This window comes from Lynx rufus, unplaced genomic scaffold (assembly GCF_022079265.1).
Source record: "Lynx rufus isolate CCGP_SWC_20201006 ecotype Redwood Valley unplaced genomic scaffold, mLynRuf1.p SCAF_8, whole genome shotgun sequence".
Taxonomy (NCBI): Eukaryota; Metazoa; Chordata; class Mammalia; order Carnivora; family Felidae; genus Lynx; species Lynx rufus.
The window spans coordinates 86,743,054-86,760,967 of NW_025814896.1; the positions used below are offsets into that span (position 1 = coordinate 86,743,054).

At 36.3% G+C, this 17,914-nt stretch overlaps 1 protein-coding gene across 1 annotated transcript in view; it reads right to left on the bottom strand.

Annotated features, from left to right (window-relative positions):
• Positions 1-2,805: 2,805 nt before the first annotated feature.
• Positions 2,806-17,914, bottom strand: part of GFPT1 (glutamine--fructose-6-phosphate transaminase 1) — a 54,103-nt gene continuing 38,994 nt past the window's right edge. Inside the window, exons 13-19 of the mRNA XM_047068640.1 lie at positions 15,284-15,404; positions 14,732-14,889; positions 7,384-7,498; positions 6,997-7,124; positions 6,269-6,436; positions 5,426-5,587; positions 2,806-4,777 (exon numbers count right to left, since the gene is read on the bottom strand). Coding sequence (XP_046924596.1) covers positions 4,733-4,777; positions 5,426-5,587; positions 6,269-6,436; positions 6,997-7,124; positions 7,384-7,498; positions 14,732-14,889; positions 15,284-15,404 — 897 coding nt within the window. The 3' untranslated portion in view covers positions 2,806-4,732. The remainder of the gene's footprint in view (positions 4,778-5,425; positions 5,588-6,268; positions 6,437-6,996; positions 7,125-7,383; positions 7,499-14,731; positions 14,890-15,283; positions 15,405-17,914) is intronic.

A 17,914-nucleotide genomic window follows, 5' to 3' on the forward strand; every position in this document is an offset into this window, starting at 1 on the left:
AACACGGAGACAGAGCTGAGAGACCGGGCTCAGTTCTATGGGAAGGCAAAACAGCACAGCTATTCATTCAAACCACCCTGGCAGAACTCTGTCTCCTGCAGAACACAGCGAGTGCTGTAAGCACCAGGGATAGAGATTTTAGCTTGCTGTTTATAAAAGGATCCTGTAAAAGGAAGCTTTGTTCTATAATTAACAGATTGCCAGATACTTCAGAAACTTTAGATTTAGAGGACAGGCTGTCTTGCTACTCACCCATTTTAAATATCCTTCTTTTGCAACTATCACTTAAGCAAAGTGTCGATCACTGTATACACCAGAAATCCGCTAGAAACACATTCTTACAAAAAAAAATTCAAAACACTTGATAAGGTACAGTATCTATGGAGTATGACATCAGAAAAAATAGAGCCTTTGCTTTATCTAATGATTCTTTCTAAAACAATTGGCAAGTTGAAGTGGAGACATGTAACTTTTGATTACATTTATGCAATCATCTCTTCTTTTAAAAAGCAACAGTAACGGATTAACTTCTAGCATTAGAGAAGTTTACTAACAACTAAACACTGGCTACATTCTTAGTGCAATACAATCTTTAACACATCTACCAACATGTACACACTTCAAATATTGGCAAATTGCTTCAAAATGTAATTCTCACTAAGTTTTGGTAACTTATTCACAGTTCACTGTTAGAGTTCTTGGACTTACAAGACATGAAGAAGAAATGACCAACTGGCTCAGGAAACTAAACATTCGTCTTAAAAGAACAGAAAACTGAAACAAAGCAAGGATTCTAAAATCTCCAGCTCACAAAAAGTATAACTTACACAAATATGAAAAGTTTTATTTAAGCGAAAACAAAATAGCCACAGAACATTTTAAAAAGCTAACAGGATCATTCCCATATTCATTCTGAGTACCGTAAGAAAGGTAATTCAAGAATTTCCTAAAATGTTCTCATTAGCCATTATTGATGGTAGATTCCATAATATTGATTATCAAGCTATTACAGACTTATAAGTTAATACAGCATAACTTTACAGTCTTGCTAGTTAACTATGATGTTCATTTTAACCCTGGAAATGACTGGTTCAAAGCTAATGTTATCAGTCCTATTGGTTGTCATGTCATAGATCTGAAGATAAGGTTAAATTCATCAAGCTAGGGAAATACTGATGTTTTAACTATCCTTAAATATTGTGAGAAAAACTCATGTGTTAGTATTTCTGAACTTGAGGTTAAAAAAAGTAATCTGAAATATGTTTTCATGGATAAGACACTCTATCTGGTGGTCTGGTATACAAAATCCACTAAATTTGTGGATATAAGGCTAAAATATCTTCCTTTACCATTTCCTTCCATTTCTTTGGCCTTCACAAATTCTATGCGAGCTATGATTTCTTTTTCAATAAACACTTTCCAATGACATTGTGCTTTTAGAAAAATCACTTAAATTGTAATATACAATAAATAGTTAACATTAGTCTTTCCCTTTTATTGCTACAGTATATCCTAATTTTTTTTAAGATAAAACACTGACTCCAAAAGACTTCTTAAAATGTTTGTTAAAGCAAACACTTCAGCTGGTCTTCCTTCTTTGAAGGTTTTAATATAAATAAGCGCCAAATGAACATCACCAAGGAGCTTTAAAGGGGGGGGGCAGGGGGCTCCTTTCCCCCTGTCCTCATTATTAGCTTAGGCCAAGAGACCTATATTCAGAAGGATAAGACACTACCATCTTAAAAACAACTTTCCACAAAACGTAAGAAAATCTGTGTTAGCTCTCTTAACCCCCAGCCCCATCTGCACTCCACCCTGTGTCACCTCCCCTTGAGTGCTATCTATGCTTGCTTGCTTTTTACCTGCATTTCGCCTTTGCTGTTCCTTGGAGTACCACAGATATATGGTCTAACCAGCCCGTGATAATAGCTAACTCTACAAAATGCATTTTAATAACCTCTTTTGAACATAATACGCCCCTAAACTTGGACCACTGTCTAAGTGAACAAATCTGCTAACAACATTTAACAACCCAGCTCACCTCCATTTTTCCACTCTCTCACCCTGTGCCTTGCAATCATCTTAATCTTCACCGGTGATAAGACGGCCTGGTGACAAGCAGACTTTACTTTAAACAAGATATCCTTTTCAGTTTCTTACACACTGACTTGCCCGTAATAGGATGCTGACATATAGCAAACTAAAAACAGTTAACATTAATTTTCCTCTTATCATTTATATCTATGGCATAGGTAATTTAAAAGAGATAGAAAAGCTGACTGACTGCAGAGTAACAATCATTTACTGGGCCACGTGTTAGAGGTTACACACGACCCCAGCCTAAAAAGGGCTCATGGCTGAGGTAAGAAACTCTAAGTTACATATGAATGAATTTAAACTTTAAATGTGCTACAAGAAAGAACTTTTTATATAAAGGACTCCTTTTGTAGAATATCTTTCTTGAAAAATCAGGTTTTCTTATCCTAGATTACATTGGTTTTAATTGGGCACGTGTACTTGTTAGTGATTTGCCTCATTACAGTATTTGTGTTCATAATTAATGTGTAAAAGCATTTAAAAATCACTACATTAAATAAAATAAGAAGCAAGAAGGGATGAAGAGAAACCATGTTTATTTGGAAAATACCACTTCTTTGTTCTTTAATATCAGCTTTTGATATTCAATTCAGAACATATCCTAGCTTGAAGTGTGTGTGTGTGTGTGTGTGTGTGTGTGTGTGTGTGTAAGAGAGAGACAGACAGACAGCCATAGAAGAGAAAAACAGAGAAACTGAAAACTAATGATTGATTTCACATATTTGTTCACTTAGGATGCTGATTCAAATTTTTTAGGCCATTAGGAAATGCCAAATCCATACAAATCAGAAACATAAAATGCATAATTTAACAAACAGAAGAAATGACTCTAAACATATACTAAAATTAGCAAGCCTAAACAAAATAATCTCAGAAACATTTAAAATACATAGATATAGCCATAGTAGCTATATATAAGATGTAAATAGTAACCTTACTTTATTTTTAGAAACAATCAGGTTTCTAGTCTCCATCTATGACAGTCCTTCCAAAGTACCTCAAATATGCAAAGTATTTTTTCTAACCCTAATACACAAGCAGAACTATGGGCCGCACTTGCAGCAATTGCTTTTAGAAAATCTTAACCTCATCAAGAAATTCAAACACAGAAAAAAGAAAAAGGCTGAACTTACTTAAATAATTATGCTAAGTATCTTCACAATTTAAAAGTGAAAACTTTAAAAAGAGAAGGACTTCACCAAAACACAGACACGCTGCCCTATAACCCCCAAGATTTGGCAAAAAAAACCCATGGGGAAATTATTACTCAAGACATTTTGGGTGTCAAACCAATATTCTACTCTATTTTAATCTAAATTGTTAATTTCCATTTCTGATGTAAACCAGCTGAAGGCACCTCGATTTCACTTTATTTATTCATATCTTCTTCATTCCTAAATATATTTCAGGAGTAAAACACAGATAATAGAGAAAAATACCTAGGAAGTAACATTATATTTGATGCAATCCTTCACTAGTCTCAGTGTAAAGCATACGGCTTTCTCGAAGCCTAGCCCAGCATACACACTTAGAGTCAAGTGATTAGTCAAAAAACTTGCAAATCTTCCAAACTACAGAGAACTTCCACCTGGCGCAAAGGTACTAGTTTATACAACAAGGCAGTAAAAAGCTAAAATTCACTACAAGACAATTTTCCTCAGGGCAAAATTAAAGAGAAATCTACATATATCAATACTGATTTAATCTCAGACATTTAGTAACAACTTTGTGTGGTAGTTTCAAAGAATAAGATAAACTAAGTCATTCAGCAGTCATTAAACAAAACAAAACAAAAAAACTACAGATATTAGAAAATAGAAACCAGTTTTAGAAAATGGAAAAACCAGGAGTAGGACACCCCATCTGTATGTCCCCCATCTTCACACTGAAAACCATGTTGTCAGTTGTCTAAAGCAGCTCAAATTTAAAAGTTTGTGCTATGAGATTGTGCAAATAACTTGCTGTTAAGAACTGGAGAAAAACCAATGCACTACACTCTAGCTTCCTAAGTGAACTCAACTTCCACCTAACAAGCAACAGGTCTGAGAGACTCAGGTTAATGTAACTTACATAGAAATCCCACCAAGAAATTCCACCAAGAAAAGCTTTCACTTTTTAAGTTCTACAGTTTGATTTAAAACCAAAACACAAACTTCAAAACAAATCACAGCATCTTCTCTTTACACGTAAACTTAGCAAGACCTTAATTAAATGTCCAAGTATTAGCATACATTGCTGCTGGCTTCAGATATCCAATTAAATGTACTACACTTTCTTTGAGCTGAATGAATAGAAGCTCGGTAAAACAAAGGCCAATTATTTTAAAAACACATAGTCCTCCCAGGCTGAAGTGGAGGACCCAGAAATCCAACATCCAGCATCCTTTAAAGAAAATGAGAGCTAAATCTCTTTGTGATAACAATTCCAATATAAATTCCATTATTTAAACTCCCCCACAAATTACTGGAAAAATATGAGGTAATTTCACAAAAATCACAAATTGAGTGGAGTAATTATAACCGATATATAAATAAGGATTTACTAAAAAAGGCTTCGAGGGGTGCTATTTTAAATCAAGGTGTTAAATACAAAAGGTGTCTTGTGTTGCTCAATCGCCCAGAGTTGCAGATGCTCCTTATTCTACAGTTACAGATTTGGCAAGGTTCCGGGGGAAATCAACCTGCAAAAAAAAGAGCATTATTTGAATATTGTATAGACCAGGGGGAGAGGAGCAGTTACTCTAAGCAAATTATTTTTGTATATAAAACCAGAAAACAACATGTTCATTAACCATGTTAGTTACACACTACAAATAACTAAAATGGGAAAATACAATCAAATAATGTATCTCAAAAGTCTTGAAAAGAGGAAAAAGGATCCTGAAGGAGTAGGTTCAGCACAGGAAGTGCTCCTACGGTCCTCCATAAAGGTGGCAGCCCTCTCAGGGGACACTGGAAGTGTGGAAGAGTGGGATGTTTGATTGTCAGAGTGACTGCGAGGCCAGGAATGCTAAGTCCTGTGGTGTGTGGGGGCGTCCCAAACAAGAACTGCCAAGAGCTACCCCAAAAGAAACAGGAAACACAGAGGTGTTCCCCAAGGAGGTCATCTCTAATCTCGGAGTTAGGGTCCAAGGTTCCTTCAGGTTCTGTATGTAAGAAAAGGTTATGATGTAACTTACAAATCGGGCCATGCCACTGTAACAGGTGACAGATAAATATCTGAAGGATTTCAAATGCTATTGCTAAAAATTTTAAAGGAAAACTCTCAAAGTGCACTGGGTAAAAAAAAAAAAAAAAGTCCAAGATTTCTGCAGGGGCCCATCACGTACATCATAGCCTCTCAGCACAGCAAGGTGGAAAGCCAGCAACTGTAAAGGGATCACACTGAGAATGCCCTGCAAGCAGTCCACGGAGTGGGGCACCTTGATTGTTCTGTTAGTGTTCTTAATGGTCTCGGTATCTTCCTTATCACATATCACCACTGGGCGTCCCTGGGAAAGAAACACACACACACAGATGCACCATCACCGGTAAGCAAAGGCAGGGCTGTTGCACGTGAATGTGCAAATTTTGCACTGCGCATCTGCATGTGGCCTCACTGACTCACAATCCCACGTGGTAAATCAGATTGATCTCACTTATAGCCAAGGAAATGGAAACTTTGTGGGATTCAGTAATGGGTTTAAACTCACAGAAACGAGAAATACCCGGCTCAGTACTTGAATCCAAGTCTGCCTGCCCTCGAAGCTCAATTTCATGACCACTACATTGTGCCCAGATAGTAATATCTTTGAGGCTTTATATAAAAGCCAAATGATCTGAAGAAAACTGTTAAGCACAGCACCTGTAATATTAATGTAAAACCTAGTTCCTCCTGAAATATACTTTTAAGAATATTAACTTAAGAGGGAGCAGCATACACTAATAAATAGGACAAGATCTGGAGACTAGACCTCAGTTTTGGTCTTGGCTCTGCTTATTATGAGATCTAGGAGCCGGGTCCCGTCAAAACTCTTCAGCATCTCTGATTCTTCACATGTAAACTTAAACATGTTTTCTAAGCCTCCTACCGGGCACTGGATTATCACTTTAAATGTCATAAAATTCAAATAAGCTTTAGTGACCCAACTCTTAGAGAACCCCAGGTCTCCTCACAGCAGCCCCTAACTTACCTGCCTTGCAACCACCTGCTGAAGAGCATTCTGACACTTGGCGTAAGTGTGATCTCTCATGATAATCATGATGACAGGCATCAACTTATCCACCAAAGCCAGAGGGCCATGTTTCAATTCACCAGCAAGGATGCCTTCAGAGTGCATATAAGTGATTTCTTTGATTTTCTAACAGGAAAGAACTAGATTAGTCTTCAGTCTGTTTTTCAAAAACCCATTCTTAAGTAAGTATTACATAAAACATCTGGTGTCTGAAGTCACTATTTATCCAGAAGTATTAAAGGACCACTGACCTGTAAATACAGGTTAATAGATCATTATTTCTAAACTCTCAACAAGTAACTACAAGTTTTAAAACCACAAAAACTTTTTGAAGATTTTAGGTGACCATGAATATATTCATACTCGGTGGCTGTTCTCTACTTGCCTCATGCTTGACCTCAATTAAATCTCACACCTAGAAAAAATTCAATCTTTTATTTATTCATATTTGGACAACAAATTAACCAAGTTACTTGCTAAACCCAAATTACCACACTAAAATGTACTTTTCTTGATTTTCACTTTTGAATTAAGTATTCTGTTACCCTTTCTCAAGATAACAAATCAGAGCACATAAAAACAAAGGCATTTTCAAAAGTTCCACCTATTTCATTCCATTTAAAAATTATGGCTACGTGCCAGGTCCTCATGTCCAACAGACTGAAATTACAAGTGAGAAGACTTACTAGTGCCCCTTCAAGACAAGTAGCATAATGATAGCCACGTCCCATTATCAAGACTGACTTCTGATGATAAAGTTCCGTTGCCAGTTTCTGAATTTCATCATCCATGCTCAATACTTCCTTGATCAAATCTGTTAAGAATATTAACAAAGTCTATGAAAGAAGGACAATAAACTGAACTGATATAGTAACAATAATATACTGGTAGCAACCAACAAAAGACCAGTGCTTCTGTCTTCTGTGATCTCAGTGAGGGGTTTTTAAATACTAGGCAAAAAAGATCTTTTTGACTAAATAGCTATAAGCCACAGCGTCAAGGACAAGAAGAGAACTTCGCCCGTTAGCTACTTCCTCGGACAACAAAAATGTACTGTGTGAGGATCTTCATACCAGGCAGCCGCTTCAATCCAAGCATGATCTCTTTGCGTCTCTCTTGCATGGAGATCCTGTCATCACACATCATGAGGGCAAACATCACAAGGGACACAAACTGGCTGGTGTAAGCCTGGAACAACGCAAAAAAGCACAATTAGCTGCAGTTGCATTTTAAGAACTTGGAATTTTTAATGTAAAACGATGAAAATAAAGACTTTCCTCCCATTAGTTTTACAAATATGTATTGCCCATTTTTTAAAATAGCATTAGTAACAGCGAACTGAACCAGTACTTGAGAAATCTATCACTATTCTCCCTTTCTGAATTTCAACAAATGACCTAACTTTTATTTCCAAAGACAAAAACAGAAGTTCCTTCTAATGCACTAGAAAGGAAAAGCGAGCAGAGAGTAACTCTGCACATGCACGACCAATTTAAGTTTTCGATAGAAGTCAAAAGCAAGGCACTCACTGAAGAATCCCTGAGGTACTTACATTGGTTTGGTTGGATTTTTAAAAAATTGTTCTTTGAGGGGTGCCTGGGTGGCTCAGTCAGTTAAGTGTCTGACTTCAGCTCAGGTCATGATCTCGCCATCTGTAAGTTTGAACCCCGCATCGGGCTCTCTGCTGATAGCTCAAAGCCTGCAGCCTGCTTGAGATTCTGTCTCCCTCTCTCTCTGACCCTCCCCTGTTCATTCTCTCACTCTCTCTCTCTCAAAAATGAACATTAAAATTTTTGTTAAATAATAATAAGTAAAATTAAAATTGTTCTTGGATTTTTTAACCTTTGCCAATATACCTGTTGCTCACTGCCACCTTCCCCCATCCCCATCCCCAGTTTGGCTAAAAAAAAATTTTTAGCTTCAATTGTAGAAAGGTAGGTAGAAATAAGAATAATCCTCAATCTTAGAAATCATTACATTTTAATAATGGTATTAATAACATTTGTGAATATTGCCTTCTAATCTTCACTGCCTTTCTTTTCTTTAAATGGTTAAGAAACTTCTCTCTCAAAAATAAACATTAAAAAAATTTTTTAAAAAGGGGGGGCACCTGAGTGGCTCAGTCGCTTAGGTGTCTGGCTTCAGCTCATGTCATGATCTGGAGGTCTGTGGGTTCAAGCCCCGCCTTGGACTCTGCTGACAGCTCACAGCTCAGAGTCTGGAGCCTGCTTCAGATTCTGTGTCTCCCTCTCTCTGCCCCTCCCCTGCTTCCTCTCTGTCTCTCTCTCTCTCTCAAAAATAAATAAATATTTAAAAAATTTAAAAATAAATAAACTTAATTAGTAGGTATAATTTTATAACTTGCTCTTATTCTCCATTAAATCACAAGCACTTTCCAAGGAAGAGTGCCTTCTTTCTTGTTTACTACCGTGTGAGGCACAGTTTTGAAACTTGAGCAGCTTTCCATCTCTTTAGGCCTCAGATGGCCCACCTGTCAAAGGGACATTTATTTTCAACGTTATCATGAGAATGAAACGAGACCAGTGTAAAGCACTCAGCATAACAGCTGACACACAGGCTCAAAACAAACTTTTACTCATAAAAGTTTGAACTAAAAGACATTTATTTTCCTAGGCCATAAAATGGTGAATGTTTAAAACCTGCAGTCAACTATGGGGCACCTGGGTGGCTCAGTTAGTTAAGCATCCAACTCTTGATTTCAACTCAGGTCATGATCTCACAGTCCATAGGATTGAGCCGTGCATCAGGGGCTCTGTGCTCAAAACTAACTAACTAACTAACTAACTAACTAAGTAACTAAGTAAGTAAGTAAGTAAGTAAATAAGTAAGTAAGTAAGTAAGTAAGTAAATAAATAAATAAATAAATAAATGGAGCTTTCTGTCAACTACCAAGACTATTTTCATTCCCATTAGCTGTATGAGAATGTGAGAGATGCATAGATGAGTATGTTTACCATTTGCCTGCTAGGTAATGGCCTCTCAATACTACTTTATCACAAATATCCTGAATCTGACAAGACTGTTTTCATGTTCATTGGCCATTTATGTTTTCTCTTTGAAGACTTAACTTCATTGTTCTTCACTTGTTTCTGCACTTGGGGTGTGGGAGTTCTGTTTTGTTTTTTTTTAGTTGGTCTTAAGGTCTTTATTGTTATATTTCAAATACTTTTTTCCCAGTTTGGGGTAAACCTTTTTTTATAATGGTGTTTATTAACTTAGAAGTTTTATTTTTTTAAACTTTTAAGTAGTTGTGTTAGGCTTAGTCCTTCCATTCCAGCATCAGTTAAGTACTATTAATTTTCTTAATTCTGTTGTTTTCGTTGTCCCTTTTTATTTATTTATTTTTCTTTTCAGTCCATCTGAAATTTATTTTAGTGCAAGGTGTTAACTTGTGTTTTATTCTTACAAATAGCCAATTTTCCCTCCATTTCAGCCCTCCCTTCTCTACTGGCTCATGACATTTCCTGTAGCCTCAGTTCTCACGGCATACTAGAGTTATGTTGCAGAACTGATTCTGTCCCACAGATCTGTCAGTTGTTTACAAAACAATCTTCCCATCCAGAAACACGGCATTTTCATCAATTTGTGCTAAAAATGTAAAAGTCCGTAAAGTTACAGTTTTCATTTACTCAGTAAGTATTTATTAGGGAGCATCTTAGACAGTGCTTGGTGGAGTTGTAAGTATTTTTATAGCTATTGAAAACAGAATCCCTCCTCCAAACACACCCCTCGTATCTTTTCTAAGTAGCCACTGTCAATTTATAGGAAGATATCTTGTATATATTTTATATAAAGCACTTTGTATGAATTCTTCTTCATTCTAAGAAATCTTTTACTTGGTATTCTTAAGCTCTGCAGGTAGTCTGTCCTGTCGATTGGAAATAAGGAGAACCTTGTTTCATTCATTTTTCTCTATTATTTGTCTCCTGCTATTTTGGGTTTCCTTTTTCTTTTTTAGTAAAGCATTTAATGCTATGAAGTTACTTCTAATTATCATTTTGGCCACACTTTCTAAATTTTGAACCATGTTTGTTCATTGTCATTATTTTTGCATGAAGCCTTTTTAATAGCAGTTTTGAGACCTTTTTAACTCACCATTTAGAGAAATTATATTTTATATTTCAGGCATTTGAGGTTCTTATTTATTTATTTACTTTGAAAGAGAGACAGAGACAGAGAGAGACAGAGCACGCACACATGAGGGAGAAGGACAGAAGGAATCTTTTTTTTATGTTTATTTTTGAGAGAGAGCAAGCAAGCAAGGGAGGGGCAGAGACAGAGGGAGATAGAAGATCCAAAGTGGGCTCTGAGTTGACGGCAGAGAGTCTGATGCAGTGCTTGAACTCACGAACTGTGAAATCATGACCTGAGCTGAAGTCAGACGCTTAATTGACTGAGCCACCCAGGAGCCTCAGGAGAGAGAGAATCTTAAGCAGGCTCCACACTCAGCAAGGATCCTAGTACGGGACTCTATCCCACAACCCTGGAATCATGACCTGAGCCAAAATCAAGAGTCAGACACTCAAACAACAGAGCCACCCAAGTGCCCCCTTATATTTTATTATTAAATTACTAGGAATATTGCGGTGTGGTCAACTACAGTGCTATATATAATTTTAACATTAAGAAATTTATTCCGATTTTTTTTTTTTTTTTTTTTGTAGATCATAGGCTGAATTTCTACTACTCTTCTCTGGATAAGGAATCACTTCATTAGTGAATATTTTCCTGTCATAATGTGGATAATGAGCCTCCTGTATAATAAAAATCACAGTCTGCTAATGCTCCTTACCTTCCCAGTAGTTAAATGAGACTCCCTATTGTCCCTTGCTGGACCTCCCAGCTGCTAGCTGCTCATACAATTCCTTCACAGCTACCTGTCCCCGTGTTCCCATGTGTCCTACCAGTAGGCTGTGATTCCCCCCCCCCCCAGCACTGAAGTGGATTCACAGCCCCTTGCCTCCAGGCTAATGAGCATATCTGTATTCTTAAACTCCAGTCCCTTCCAGTCTACCTTTTCCTACTGACAGTTATTTTTCAATAAACCAATTAATCACAAAACATGTGATCAGGATAGGGGGAGAGACCCAGTATCTGGGACCCATGGGATCCCTAAACTGTTTCCAATTCAAACCAATCAGATGGTTTTTACCTGAGTAAAAATGTTATTTTACATAGTAACATTTCCTTATTTGGACTTAAGACATCTCAACACTGGTTTTTAAATATAAATATTAAATAGAATAACTTTAACCTAGAATAGAATAATGCACATATTTTTCCACTGCATTCTTATTACAGCTTAATTTATAATTTCATGCTTTTCATTTCATCAATATATACCAGAAAACAAATTATGAGGAAAGCAAATTACACCTCACACTTAGAACTTACTGAAGTTTGAAAGAATTTACCAGGAAAATGTTGACTCTGAACTTTTAAACTTGGTTTTACTTTTTATTAGGCCAAAAAGCTATTATCGGTTTATTTTTAAAATTCAACAAAAGTCAGTACTGTGGTTAAATTTTAAACACCTGCAATAACATACAAAAATTGCTAAACCTGCATATTTATGCCCATCAATTCCTACAGAAACACAAACTGTCTATGATCTGAAATAATGAGAGACTTACCCTCTCTCTAGCCCTGACAGTGTTTTAGGCAAAGTTGGGGATTTGTAATCAAGATTATAGAATTCTTGTGCTAGCTCCATCACGGGGCCAGGGATTAGGACCAATAATAAACTTTTTTGATCACCTATTAACATGTAAACATATTTGCCATTCAGAAACAGCCTATTACTAAAAACTGCAAAACTTGTACAACTCCAAGCCTCGAATGTCTAAAGCAATTGAAGAAAACAAAATTTAGAATCCAAGAAAACTTAAAGAATCCAAGAAAAATTATGGGGCGCCTGGGTGGTGCAGTCGGTTAAGCGTCCGACTTCAGCCAGGTCACGATCTCGCGGTCCGTGAGTTCAAGCCCCGCGTCGGGCTCTGTGCTGACTGCTCAGAGCCTGGAGCCTGTTTCCGATTCTGTGTCTCCCTCTCTCTCTGCCCCTCCCCCGTTCATGCTCTGTCTCTCTCTGTCCCAAAAATAAATAAACGTTGAAAAAAAAAAATTAAAAAAAAAAAAAAAAGAATCCAAGAAAAATTAAAGAAAGACTAAACTGCTAGGCTCACTAAGAATTTTAAGGAAGTCATTTTTTAAAAGAAATTAATTACAATATCTACTATGAAAAGATGCTTATTTTCTTGCATAAGATGTAACCATTGGAGAAACTGGGTGAAAAGTACATGGACTTCTCTGTACTATCTTTGCAACTTCCTATAAACCTATAGTTATCCCAAAATAAAAAGATTTTTTAAAAGGACCTGCAAAAAAGAGAACTACTGCTAGAAATAACAACATGAAAAAATCTCAAAAACATCCTGTTAAGTGGAAGAAGCCAGACACAAAAGGCATGCATTATACAATCCCATTTATAAGAAATTTCTAGAAAATGACATAGTATAGCAAGAGAAAGCAATTATAGCTACCTCAGGCTGAGGCTAAGAGGCGGGAGTAAGGGTTAACTGGAAATGGGCACAAAGGAACTTTTTTTCAAGTAAGTCTTCTAAAACAGGTCTATAGTGACAGTTAACAAATTTACTAACACTATACACTGAAAATTAGTGAATGTTATGGTGTGAAATTTATACCTCAATAAAGCTATAGAAGAAAAGGTTAATCGTAGAATCTAGGTGATAGGTATATGGGTGTTAACATAAAATTCCTTTAACTCTGCTGTGTGTTTGAAAATATCGTAATAAAATGTTGAGAAAAATTAAAGTTTCTGTGAGAAACAGAATTAGAAATCAAAAAAATTGTACTTCCCCTGGCAGCTCATAGTTCAAGAAAGATTTTAATAAAAAGGAAGTCAATAGCGTCCATTCAGTGGTGTGACCCCACATCCCACATATCCCACGGTGAAGCCCTTGTTTCGCCATGTGTTGTGAATAAAGGGGCCTTGGAATGCCAATCCCTGATCAAAGCTGTCTGTCTGGACACTGTTCCAAAACTCTGTATGCTGCTGCTGAGGGCGGCTGGTTATTTATTCAGGCACAGAATGGAAACCCAAGCACAAACATCGTACATGTTTTAATTACCACATGGAGAAAATTCAGGTTTCAGCTTTCTGCAAATTATAGTGTTAGCAACATCAAAGTAACCAAGAAACAAAAAACCTCACTCAGAGTTTTTACAGAAGAATCACAAATTTCTCCTTCTCCCCAAAACTTCTGAGTTTCTTTAAAATGAAAAAAATTCAGGGGCGCCTGGGTGGCTCAGTCGGTTGGGCATCCAACTTGGCTCAGGTCGTGATCTCACTGTTGGTGAGTTCAAGTCCTGCGTTGGGCTCTGTGCTAACAGCTCAGAGCCTGGAGCCTGCTTCAGACTCTGTGTCTCCCTCTCTCTCTGCCCATCCCCCACCACTCACACTTTGTCTCTCTCTCAAAAATAAATAAACATTAAAAAAATTTTTTTCTAATGAAAAAAATTCAAATGTAGCTATGCACATGTTAACATCTTCTTCTACACACCTTTAATTAGAATCAAATTCACTGATACCTAAGTATCTCATTAAACAATCAGCAAGAAATATTACACACTTAAGCAGAAAAACAGAAATGCTAAAATCATAAAGAGTAATGCATTTGTGCAAAGAGAATATCTTTTGCATTTATATATCTAAGATTCCTATTTTTATTACCAATACTAAATTTACATATATCCCAATTTCAAAGAGCAAAGTAGTCTAAGGCCCTAAAAAAAGTGTTTTTAAGTCTCCACAGATGTAGTATCCAAAGTGGAATAGATACTGTCATAGGATATTCATTTTTATTTTTTTAAATAGGCAAATTTTATACCAAAGGTGTACCTCCCTTACAAACTTTCAAAGGTAATATGTACATTTTGTCATACTTATTAGAAACTATAAGTGTGCAAATAAAATATGTCAATAAACTATTGTCAAAATGTCAAAAACTATTAGAATTGAACTGGATGTTTTTAAAAAAAAACAAAACTGGATGCTTCTAAATTTGTTATTTTTCTAATTCCCTAACTATCCTTAATAAAAGAAGAGGACATCATATTTACCATGTACCCCACGGCACCGGCAGGAGGAAGAGAAGTGATAAATGGATAGCCAGCAGAGGCCCTTTCAACCCCTCAAGATGGGACTGAGGCAAAGAATGACAAGTGTTTTATCTATTACTCACCATGAAGTCGTAAAATAATTACAATGATTAGTAAACTTGATGAGTTCCATAAGTGCTAACAAATGACCCAGAAGATACAGATTAGTGTGCTCCACCACAACTATGATTAGATAATCATGAGAACAAAGTCAAGACTTACTTTTGTGCTGGCCACGCCAATCTCGGGCCCAGCATTTATGTGAACTCCACAGTCTGTCTCCCTTGATATGGAACTGCCCACCGTGTTTGTGATCCCCACAGTTAAAGCTCCTCTCTCCTTACAGTACCGAAGACCCATCAGGGTGTCTGCTGTCTCACCTGTGTAAGAAGGAAGACAAAAGTAACACCCAGAGCAATCAGCAGACCCTGTTTCTTAGATGCAAAAACAAAAAACTGACTATACTTTCAAGAATATCATTTAAGTAAAATTTAAAACATGCACTTAAAATAATAAGTTTGCCAAACTTTTAATAAAAGCTTCCTACTTTTTAGGATCTCCTTTCCTACTTTGTCTTTGAAAATTCAGCTCCTTGAGAGTAAAATGTGTTAATTTTACAAATTCATAAACAATTATGTAATATCAAAATAAATCTGGACTTGTCAAGTCATCTGTAATACCTATTTATCTTCAAATAGCAGTTTCTACCAAGATATGCTATGATCATGAGCAAGAATGACTTTCCTTTCCTTCAAGTTTTTAAAATTAGCATACCTGACTGACTAATGAAAAAGCAAACATCATCTCGAAAAACTGGTGTGTTTCTATCCAGGAAATCACTGGCAAGCTCCACCATAACAGGCAACTCAGTCAGCTCTTCGAGAACTTGACGTGTCTGCAAGGAAAAGATGACCTGGTCATATGACCTTACTTCAAATACTCTCGCTCACTGGACTTCCTTGGATTCAATGTATACTTCTCATAAAAATGATACAACAAGCATTGTTTGCCAGCAAACAAACACTGTTAACATTTAGTACAAGTCTCTTTAGACAGTTAGCAATGCATATATTCTTATAAGCAAACACACCCACACATATAAAATGTTTTGAAGGTAGAAAAAGCACTGTTCTGAGTTAGCTTGAATGTTATTTCTAACTTCCTAATTCCTAATTTTTTAATGATAATTCCTATTTCAAACGAGATAGCCACAGATATATAAACACCTCGTGAAAAATTAAACACTTCAAAAATACTATGTATCCACAAAGAGTACCATTTTCCAAAAAAATCAATACATTTTAGAAATCTTGTTTAAGAAAGCTTACTATTTCCAAACTTTGCAGCATGGAGGGTGAAGTAGGGAAGTAGGGGGCAGTGTGCTTCTATTCAAAGAATATCATAACATTTCTTTTACTAATTTCTCTTTCTTTTCTTTTCAAATTTTTATTTAAATTCTAGTTAATGTATAGCTAATTTCTACTCTAATTCAATTCCTTTTACTCTCATCATCAGAAAATGTAAAACAACAGACAAAAATAAACTTTTAGGCAGCAAAATTTTTAGGCCCTACAGATGCATACATTTGGTTGTTGCGGAGACCACCTGCTTCTTTACGCAAGCACCCCCTCCCCCATCTCTTGCCCCACCAGTGCATTTCTCCTTCACAGTAGTGAAACAACTGTAAAGGTTTCCTCACTTCATAGCCCTTTAATTTTTTTTTTTTTTTTTTTTTTTTTTGAGAGAGAGAGAGAGAGAGCATGAGCAGGGGAGGGGCAGAAGAAGTGGGAGAGAGACAATCTTAAGCAGGCTCCGCACTGTCAGTGCAGAGCCCAGACGTGGGGCTCAATCTCATAATCATGACATGAGCCGAAATCAAAAATAGACTATCAAACACCTCACCTACTGAGCCACCTCACCTACTGAGCCACCAGGGTGCCTCAGCCCTTTAACTTTCTTTTCCACAAGGGCAGACTAAGGGGTACGAGCTCTGCCTGCTTGGGATTATCTCTCTGCCCCTGCTCGCAAGCACACCCACTTGCTCTTTCTCAGAAAGAAAGAAATAAACTTAAAAAAAAAGTAAACTAAATAGTTTTGTTCTATCTTTGGTTTGGCACTTTTTAACAATGTTATAATATCACATACAGAAAGTCTTCAAAGATAAAATCTTATTTTTAACTAACCTTTTCCATTGATGTATTTTACTTACTAATTATACACAAAGTTACTGACCCTAAATGCTAAATGTTTTCCCTCAAATAGAAATCAAACCTCCCCCTCACAATATAATATTTATATTGGAATTATATTCTTCAAAATAAAAAGAGAAAGATACAAATCTGGCAACTTACCAGATATTTTAAAATATATCCCACAAAAGTAATCTCAAGATATATATATCTGTGCTAATACATGTCTTTTTCTTTCAGTGGAAGCAACTCTTTATAAATAGACAGAATGACGTATTTTCATCCTAAGAGACTAATTTACTGTTATAAATTCCACTGACCGCATGTCACTGTAAAAACCCAGTGACGATTAACATTTTGAAAAGCAAACTATACTTAGAATGATTTTAGTTGATTGTTATTGTTCAGGATACACATTACATACATAAAAAAGCAGCTATGCGTATGTGTCATTCATTTTAGACTCCACCAAAAACCACACAAAACCAAAAAACTAGATAGAACAGAATTAATGACACTATTTTGTATGACAAACCACAAAGGGACTTCTAATGTTTGTTAACTACAGTAGTTTCAGTATCTATCAAAAAACAAAACAAAACAAGCCTTACATTTTTTCAAATTTCATAATTAGAGAATTCTAACATAGCATAAAATTTCTGCCCTAAAATTCACGTCTAGCATTAGATGAAACATTTAATCAAATTTTTTTACTTCTGAATAAAGGGCTTACTCAGTAACAATAGATCTAAGCCACGAGTGAACTGCCCAAGCCCTTCATTTACACTCATGTCTTTAACTCATTCTTTTATTTCCATGATCAAACAAATACTTTCTTAGGACTCTCCCCTTGAATACTGCCTAGACTTTCCTTTTTTTAGACCATGTGATTTGGGAGTGGGTGGATAAGAGAACTGAGATGCAAGGGCTAGACAATCATCTAATTTCTATCACTAGTTAAATGACTGGCTCCCACAAATACAGATATAAATACTTACGCCCCAGCAAATAAAAAACTACTACGTCATAAACTTTGCAATCAATCCTAGAAGCAGAAACTGAGTAAGGATCTTCTATACTTATGGGAGTTGACATCAACAGCATGATAAGACATCAACAGTATTATAAATGGTCTCTTCATAAGAAAACTACACATGGATCTGATTTACTGGACTAAAAGACCATTATATTCCTATGCTTCTGCATGGACAACCAA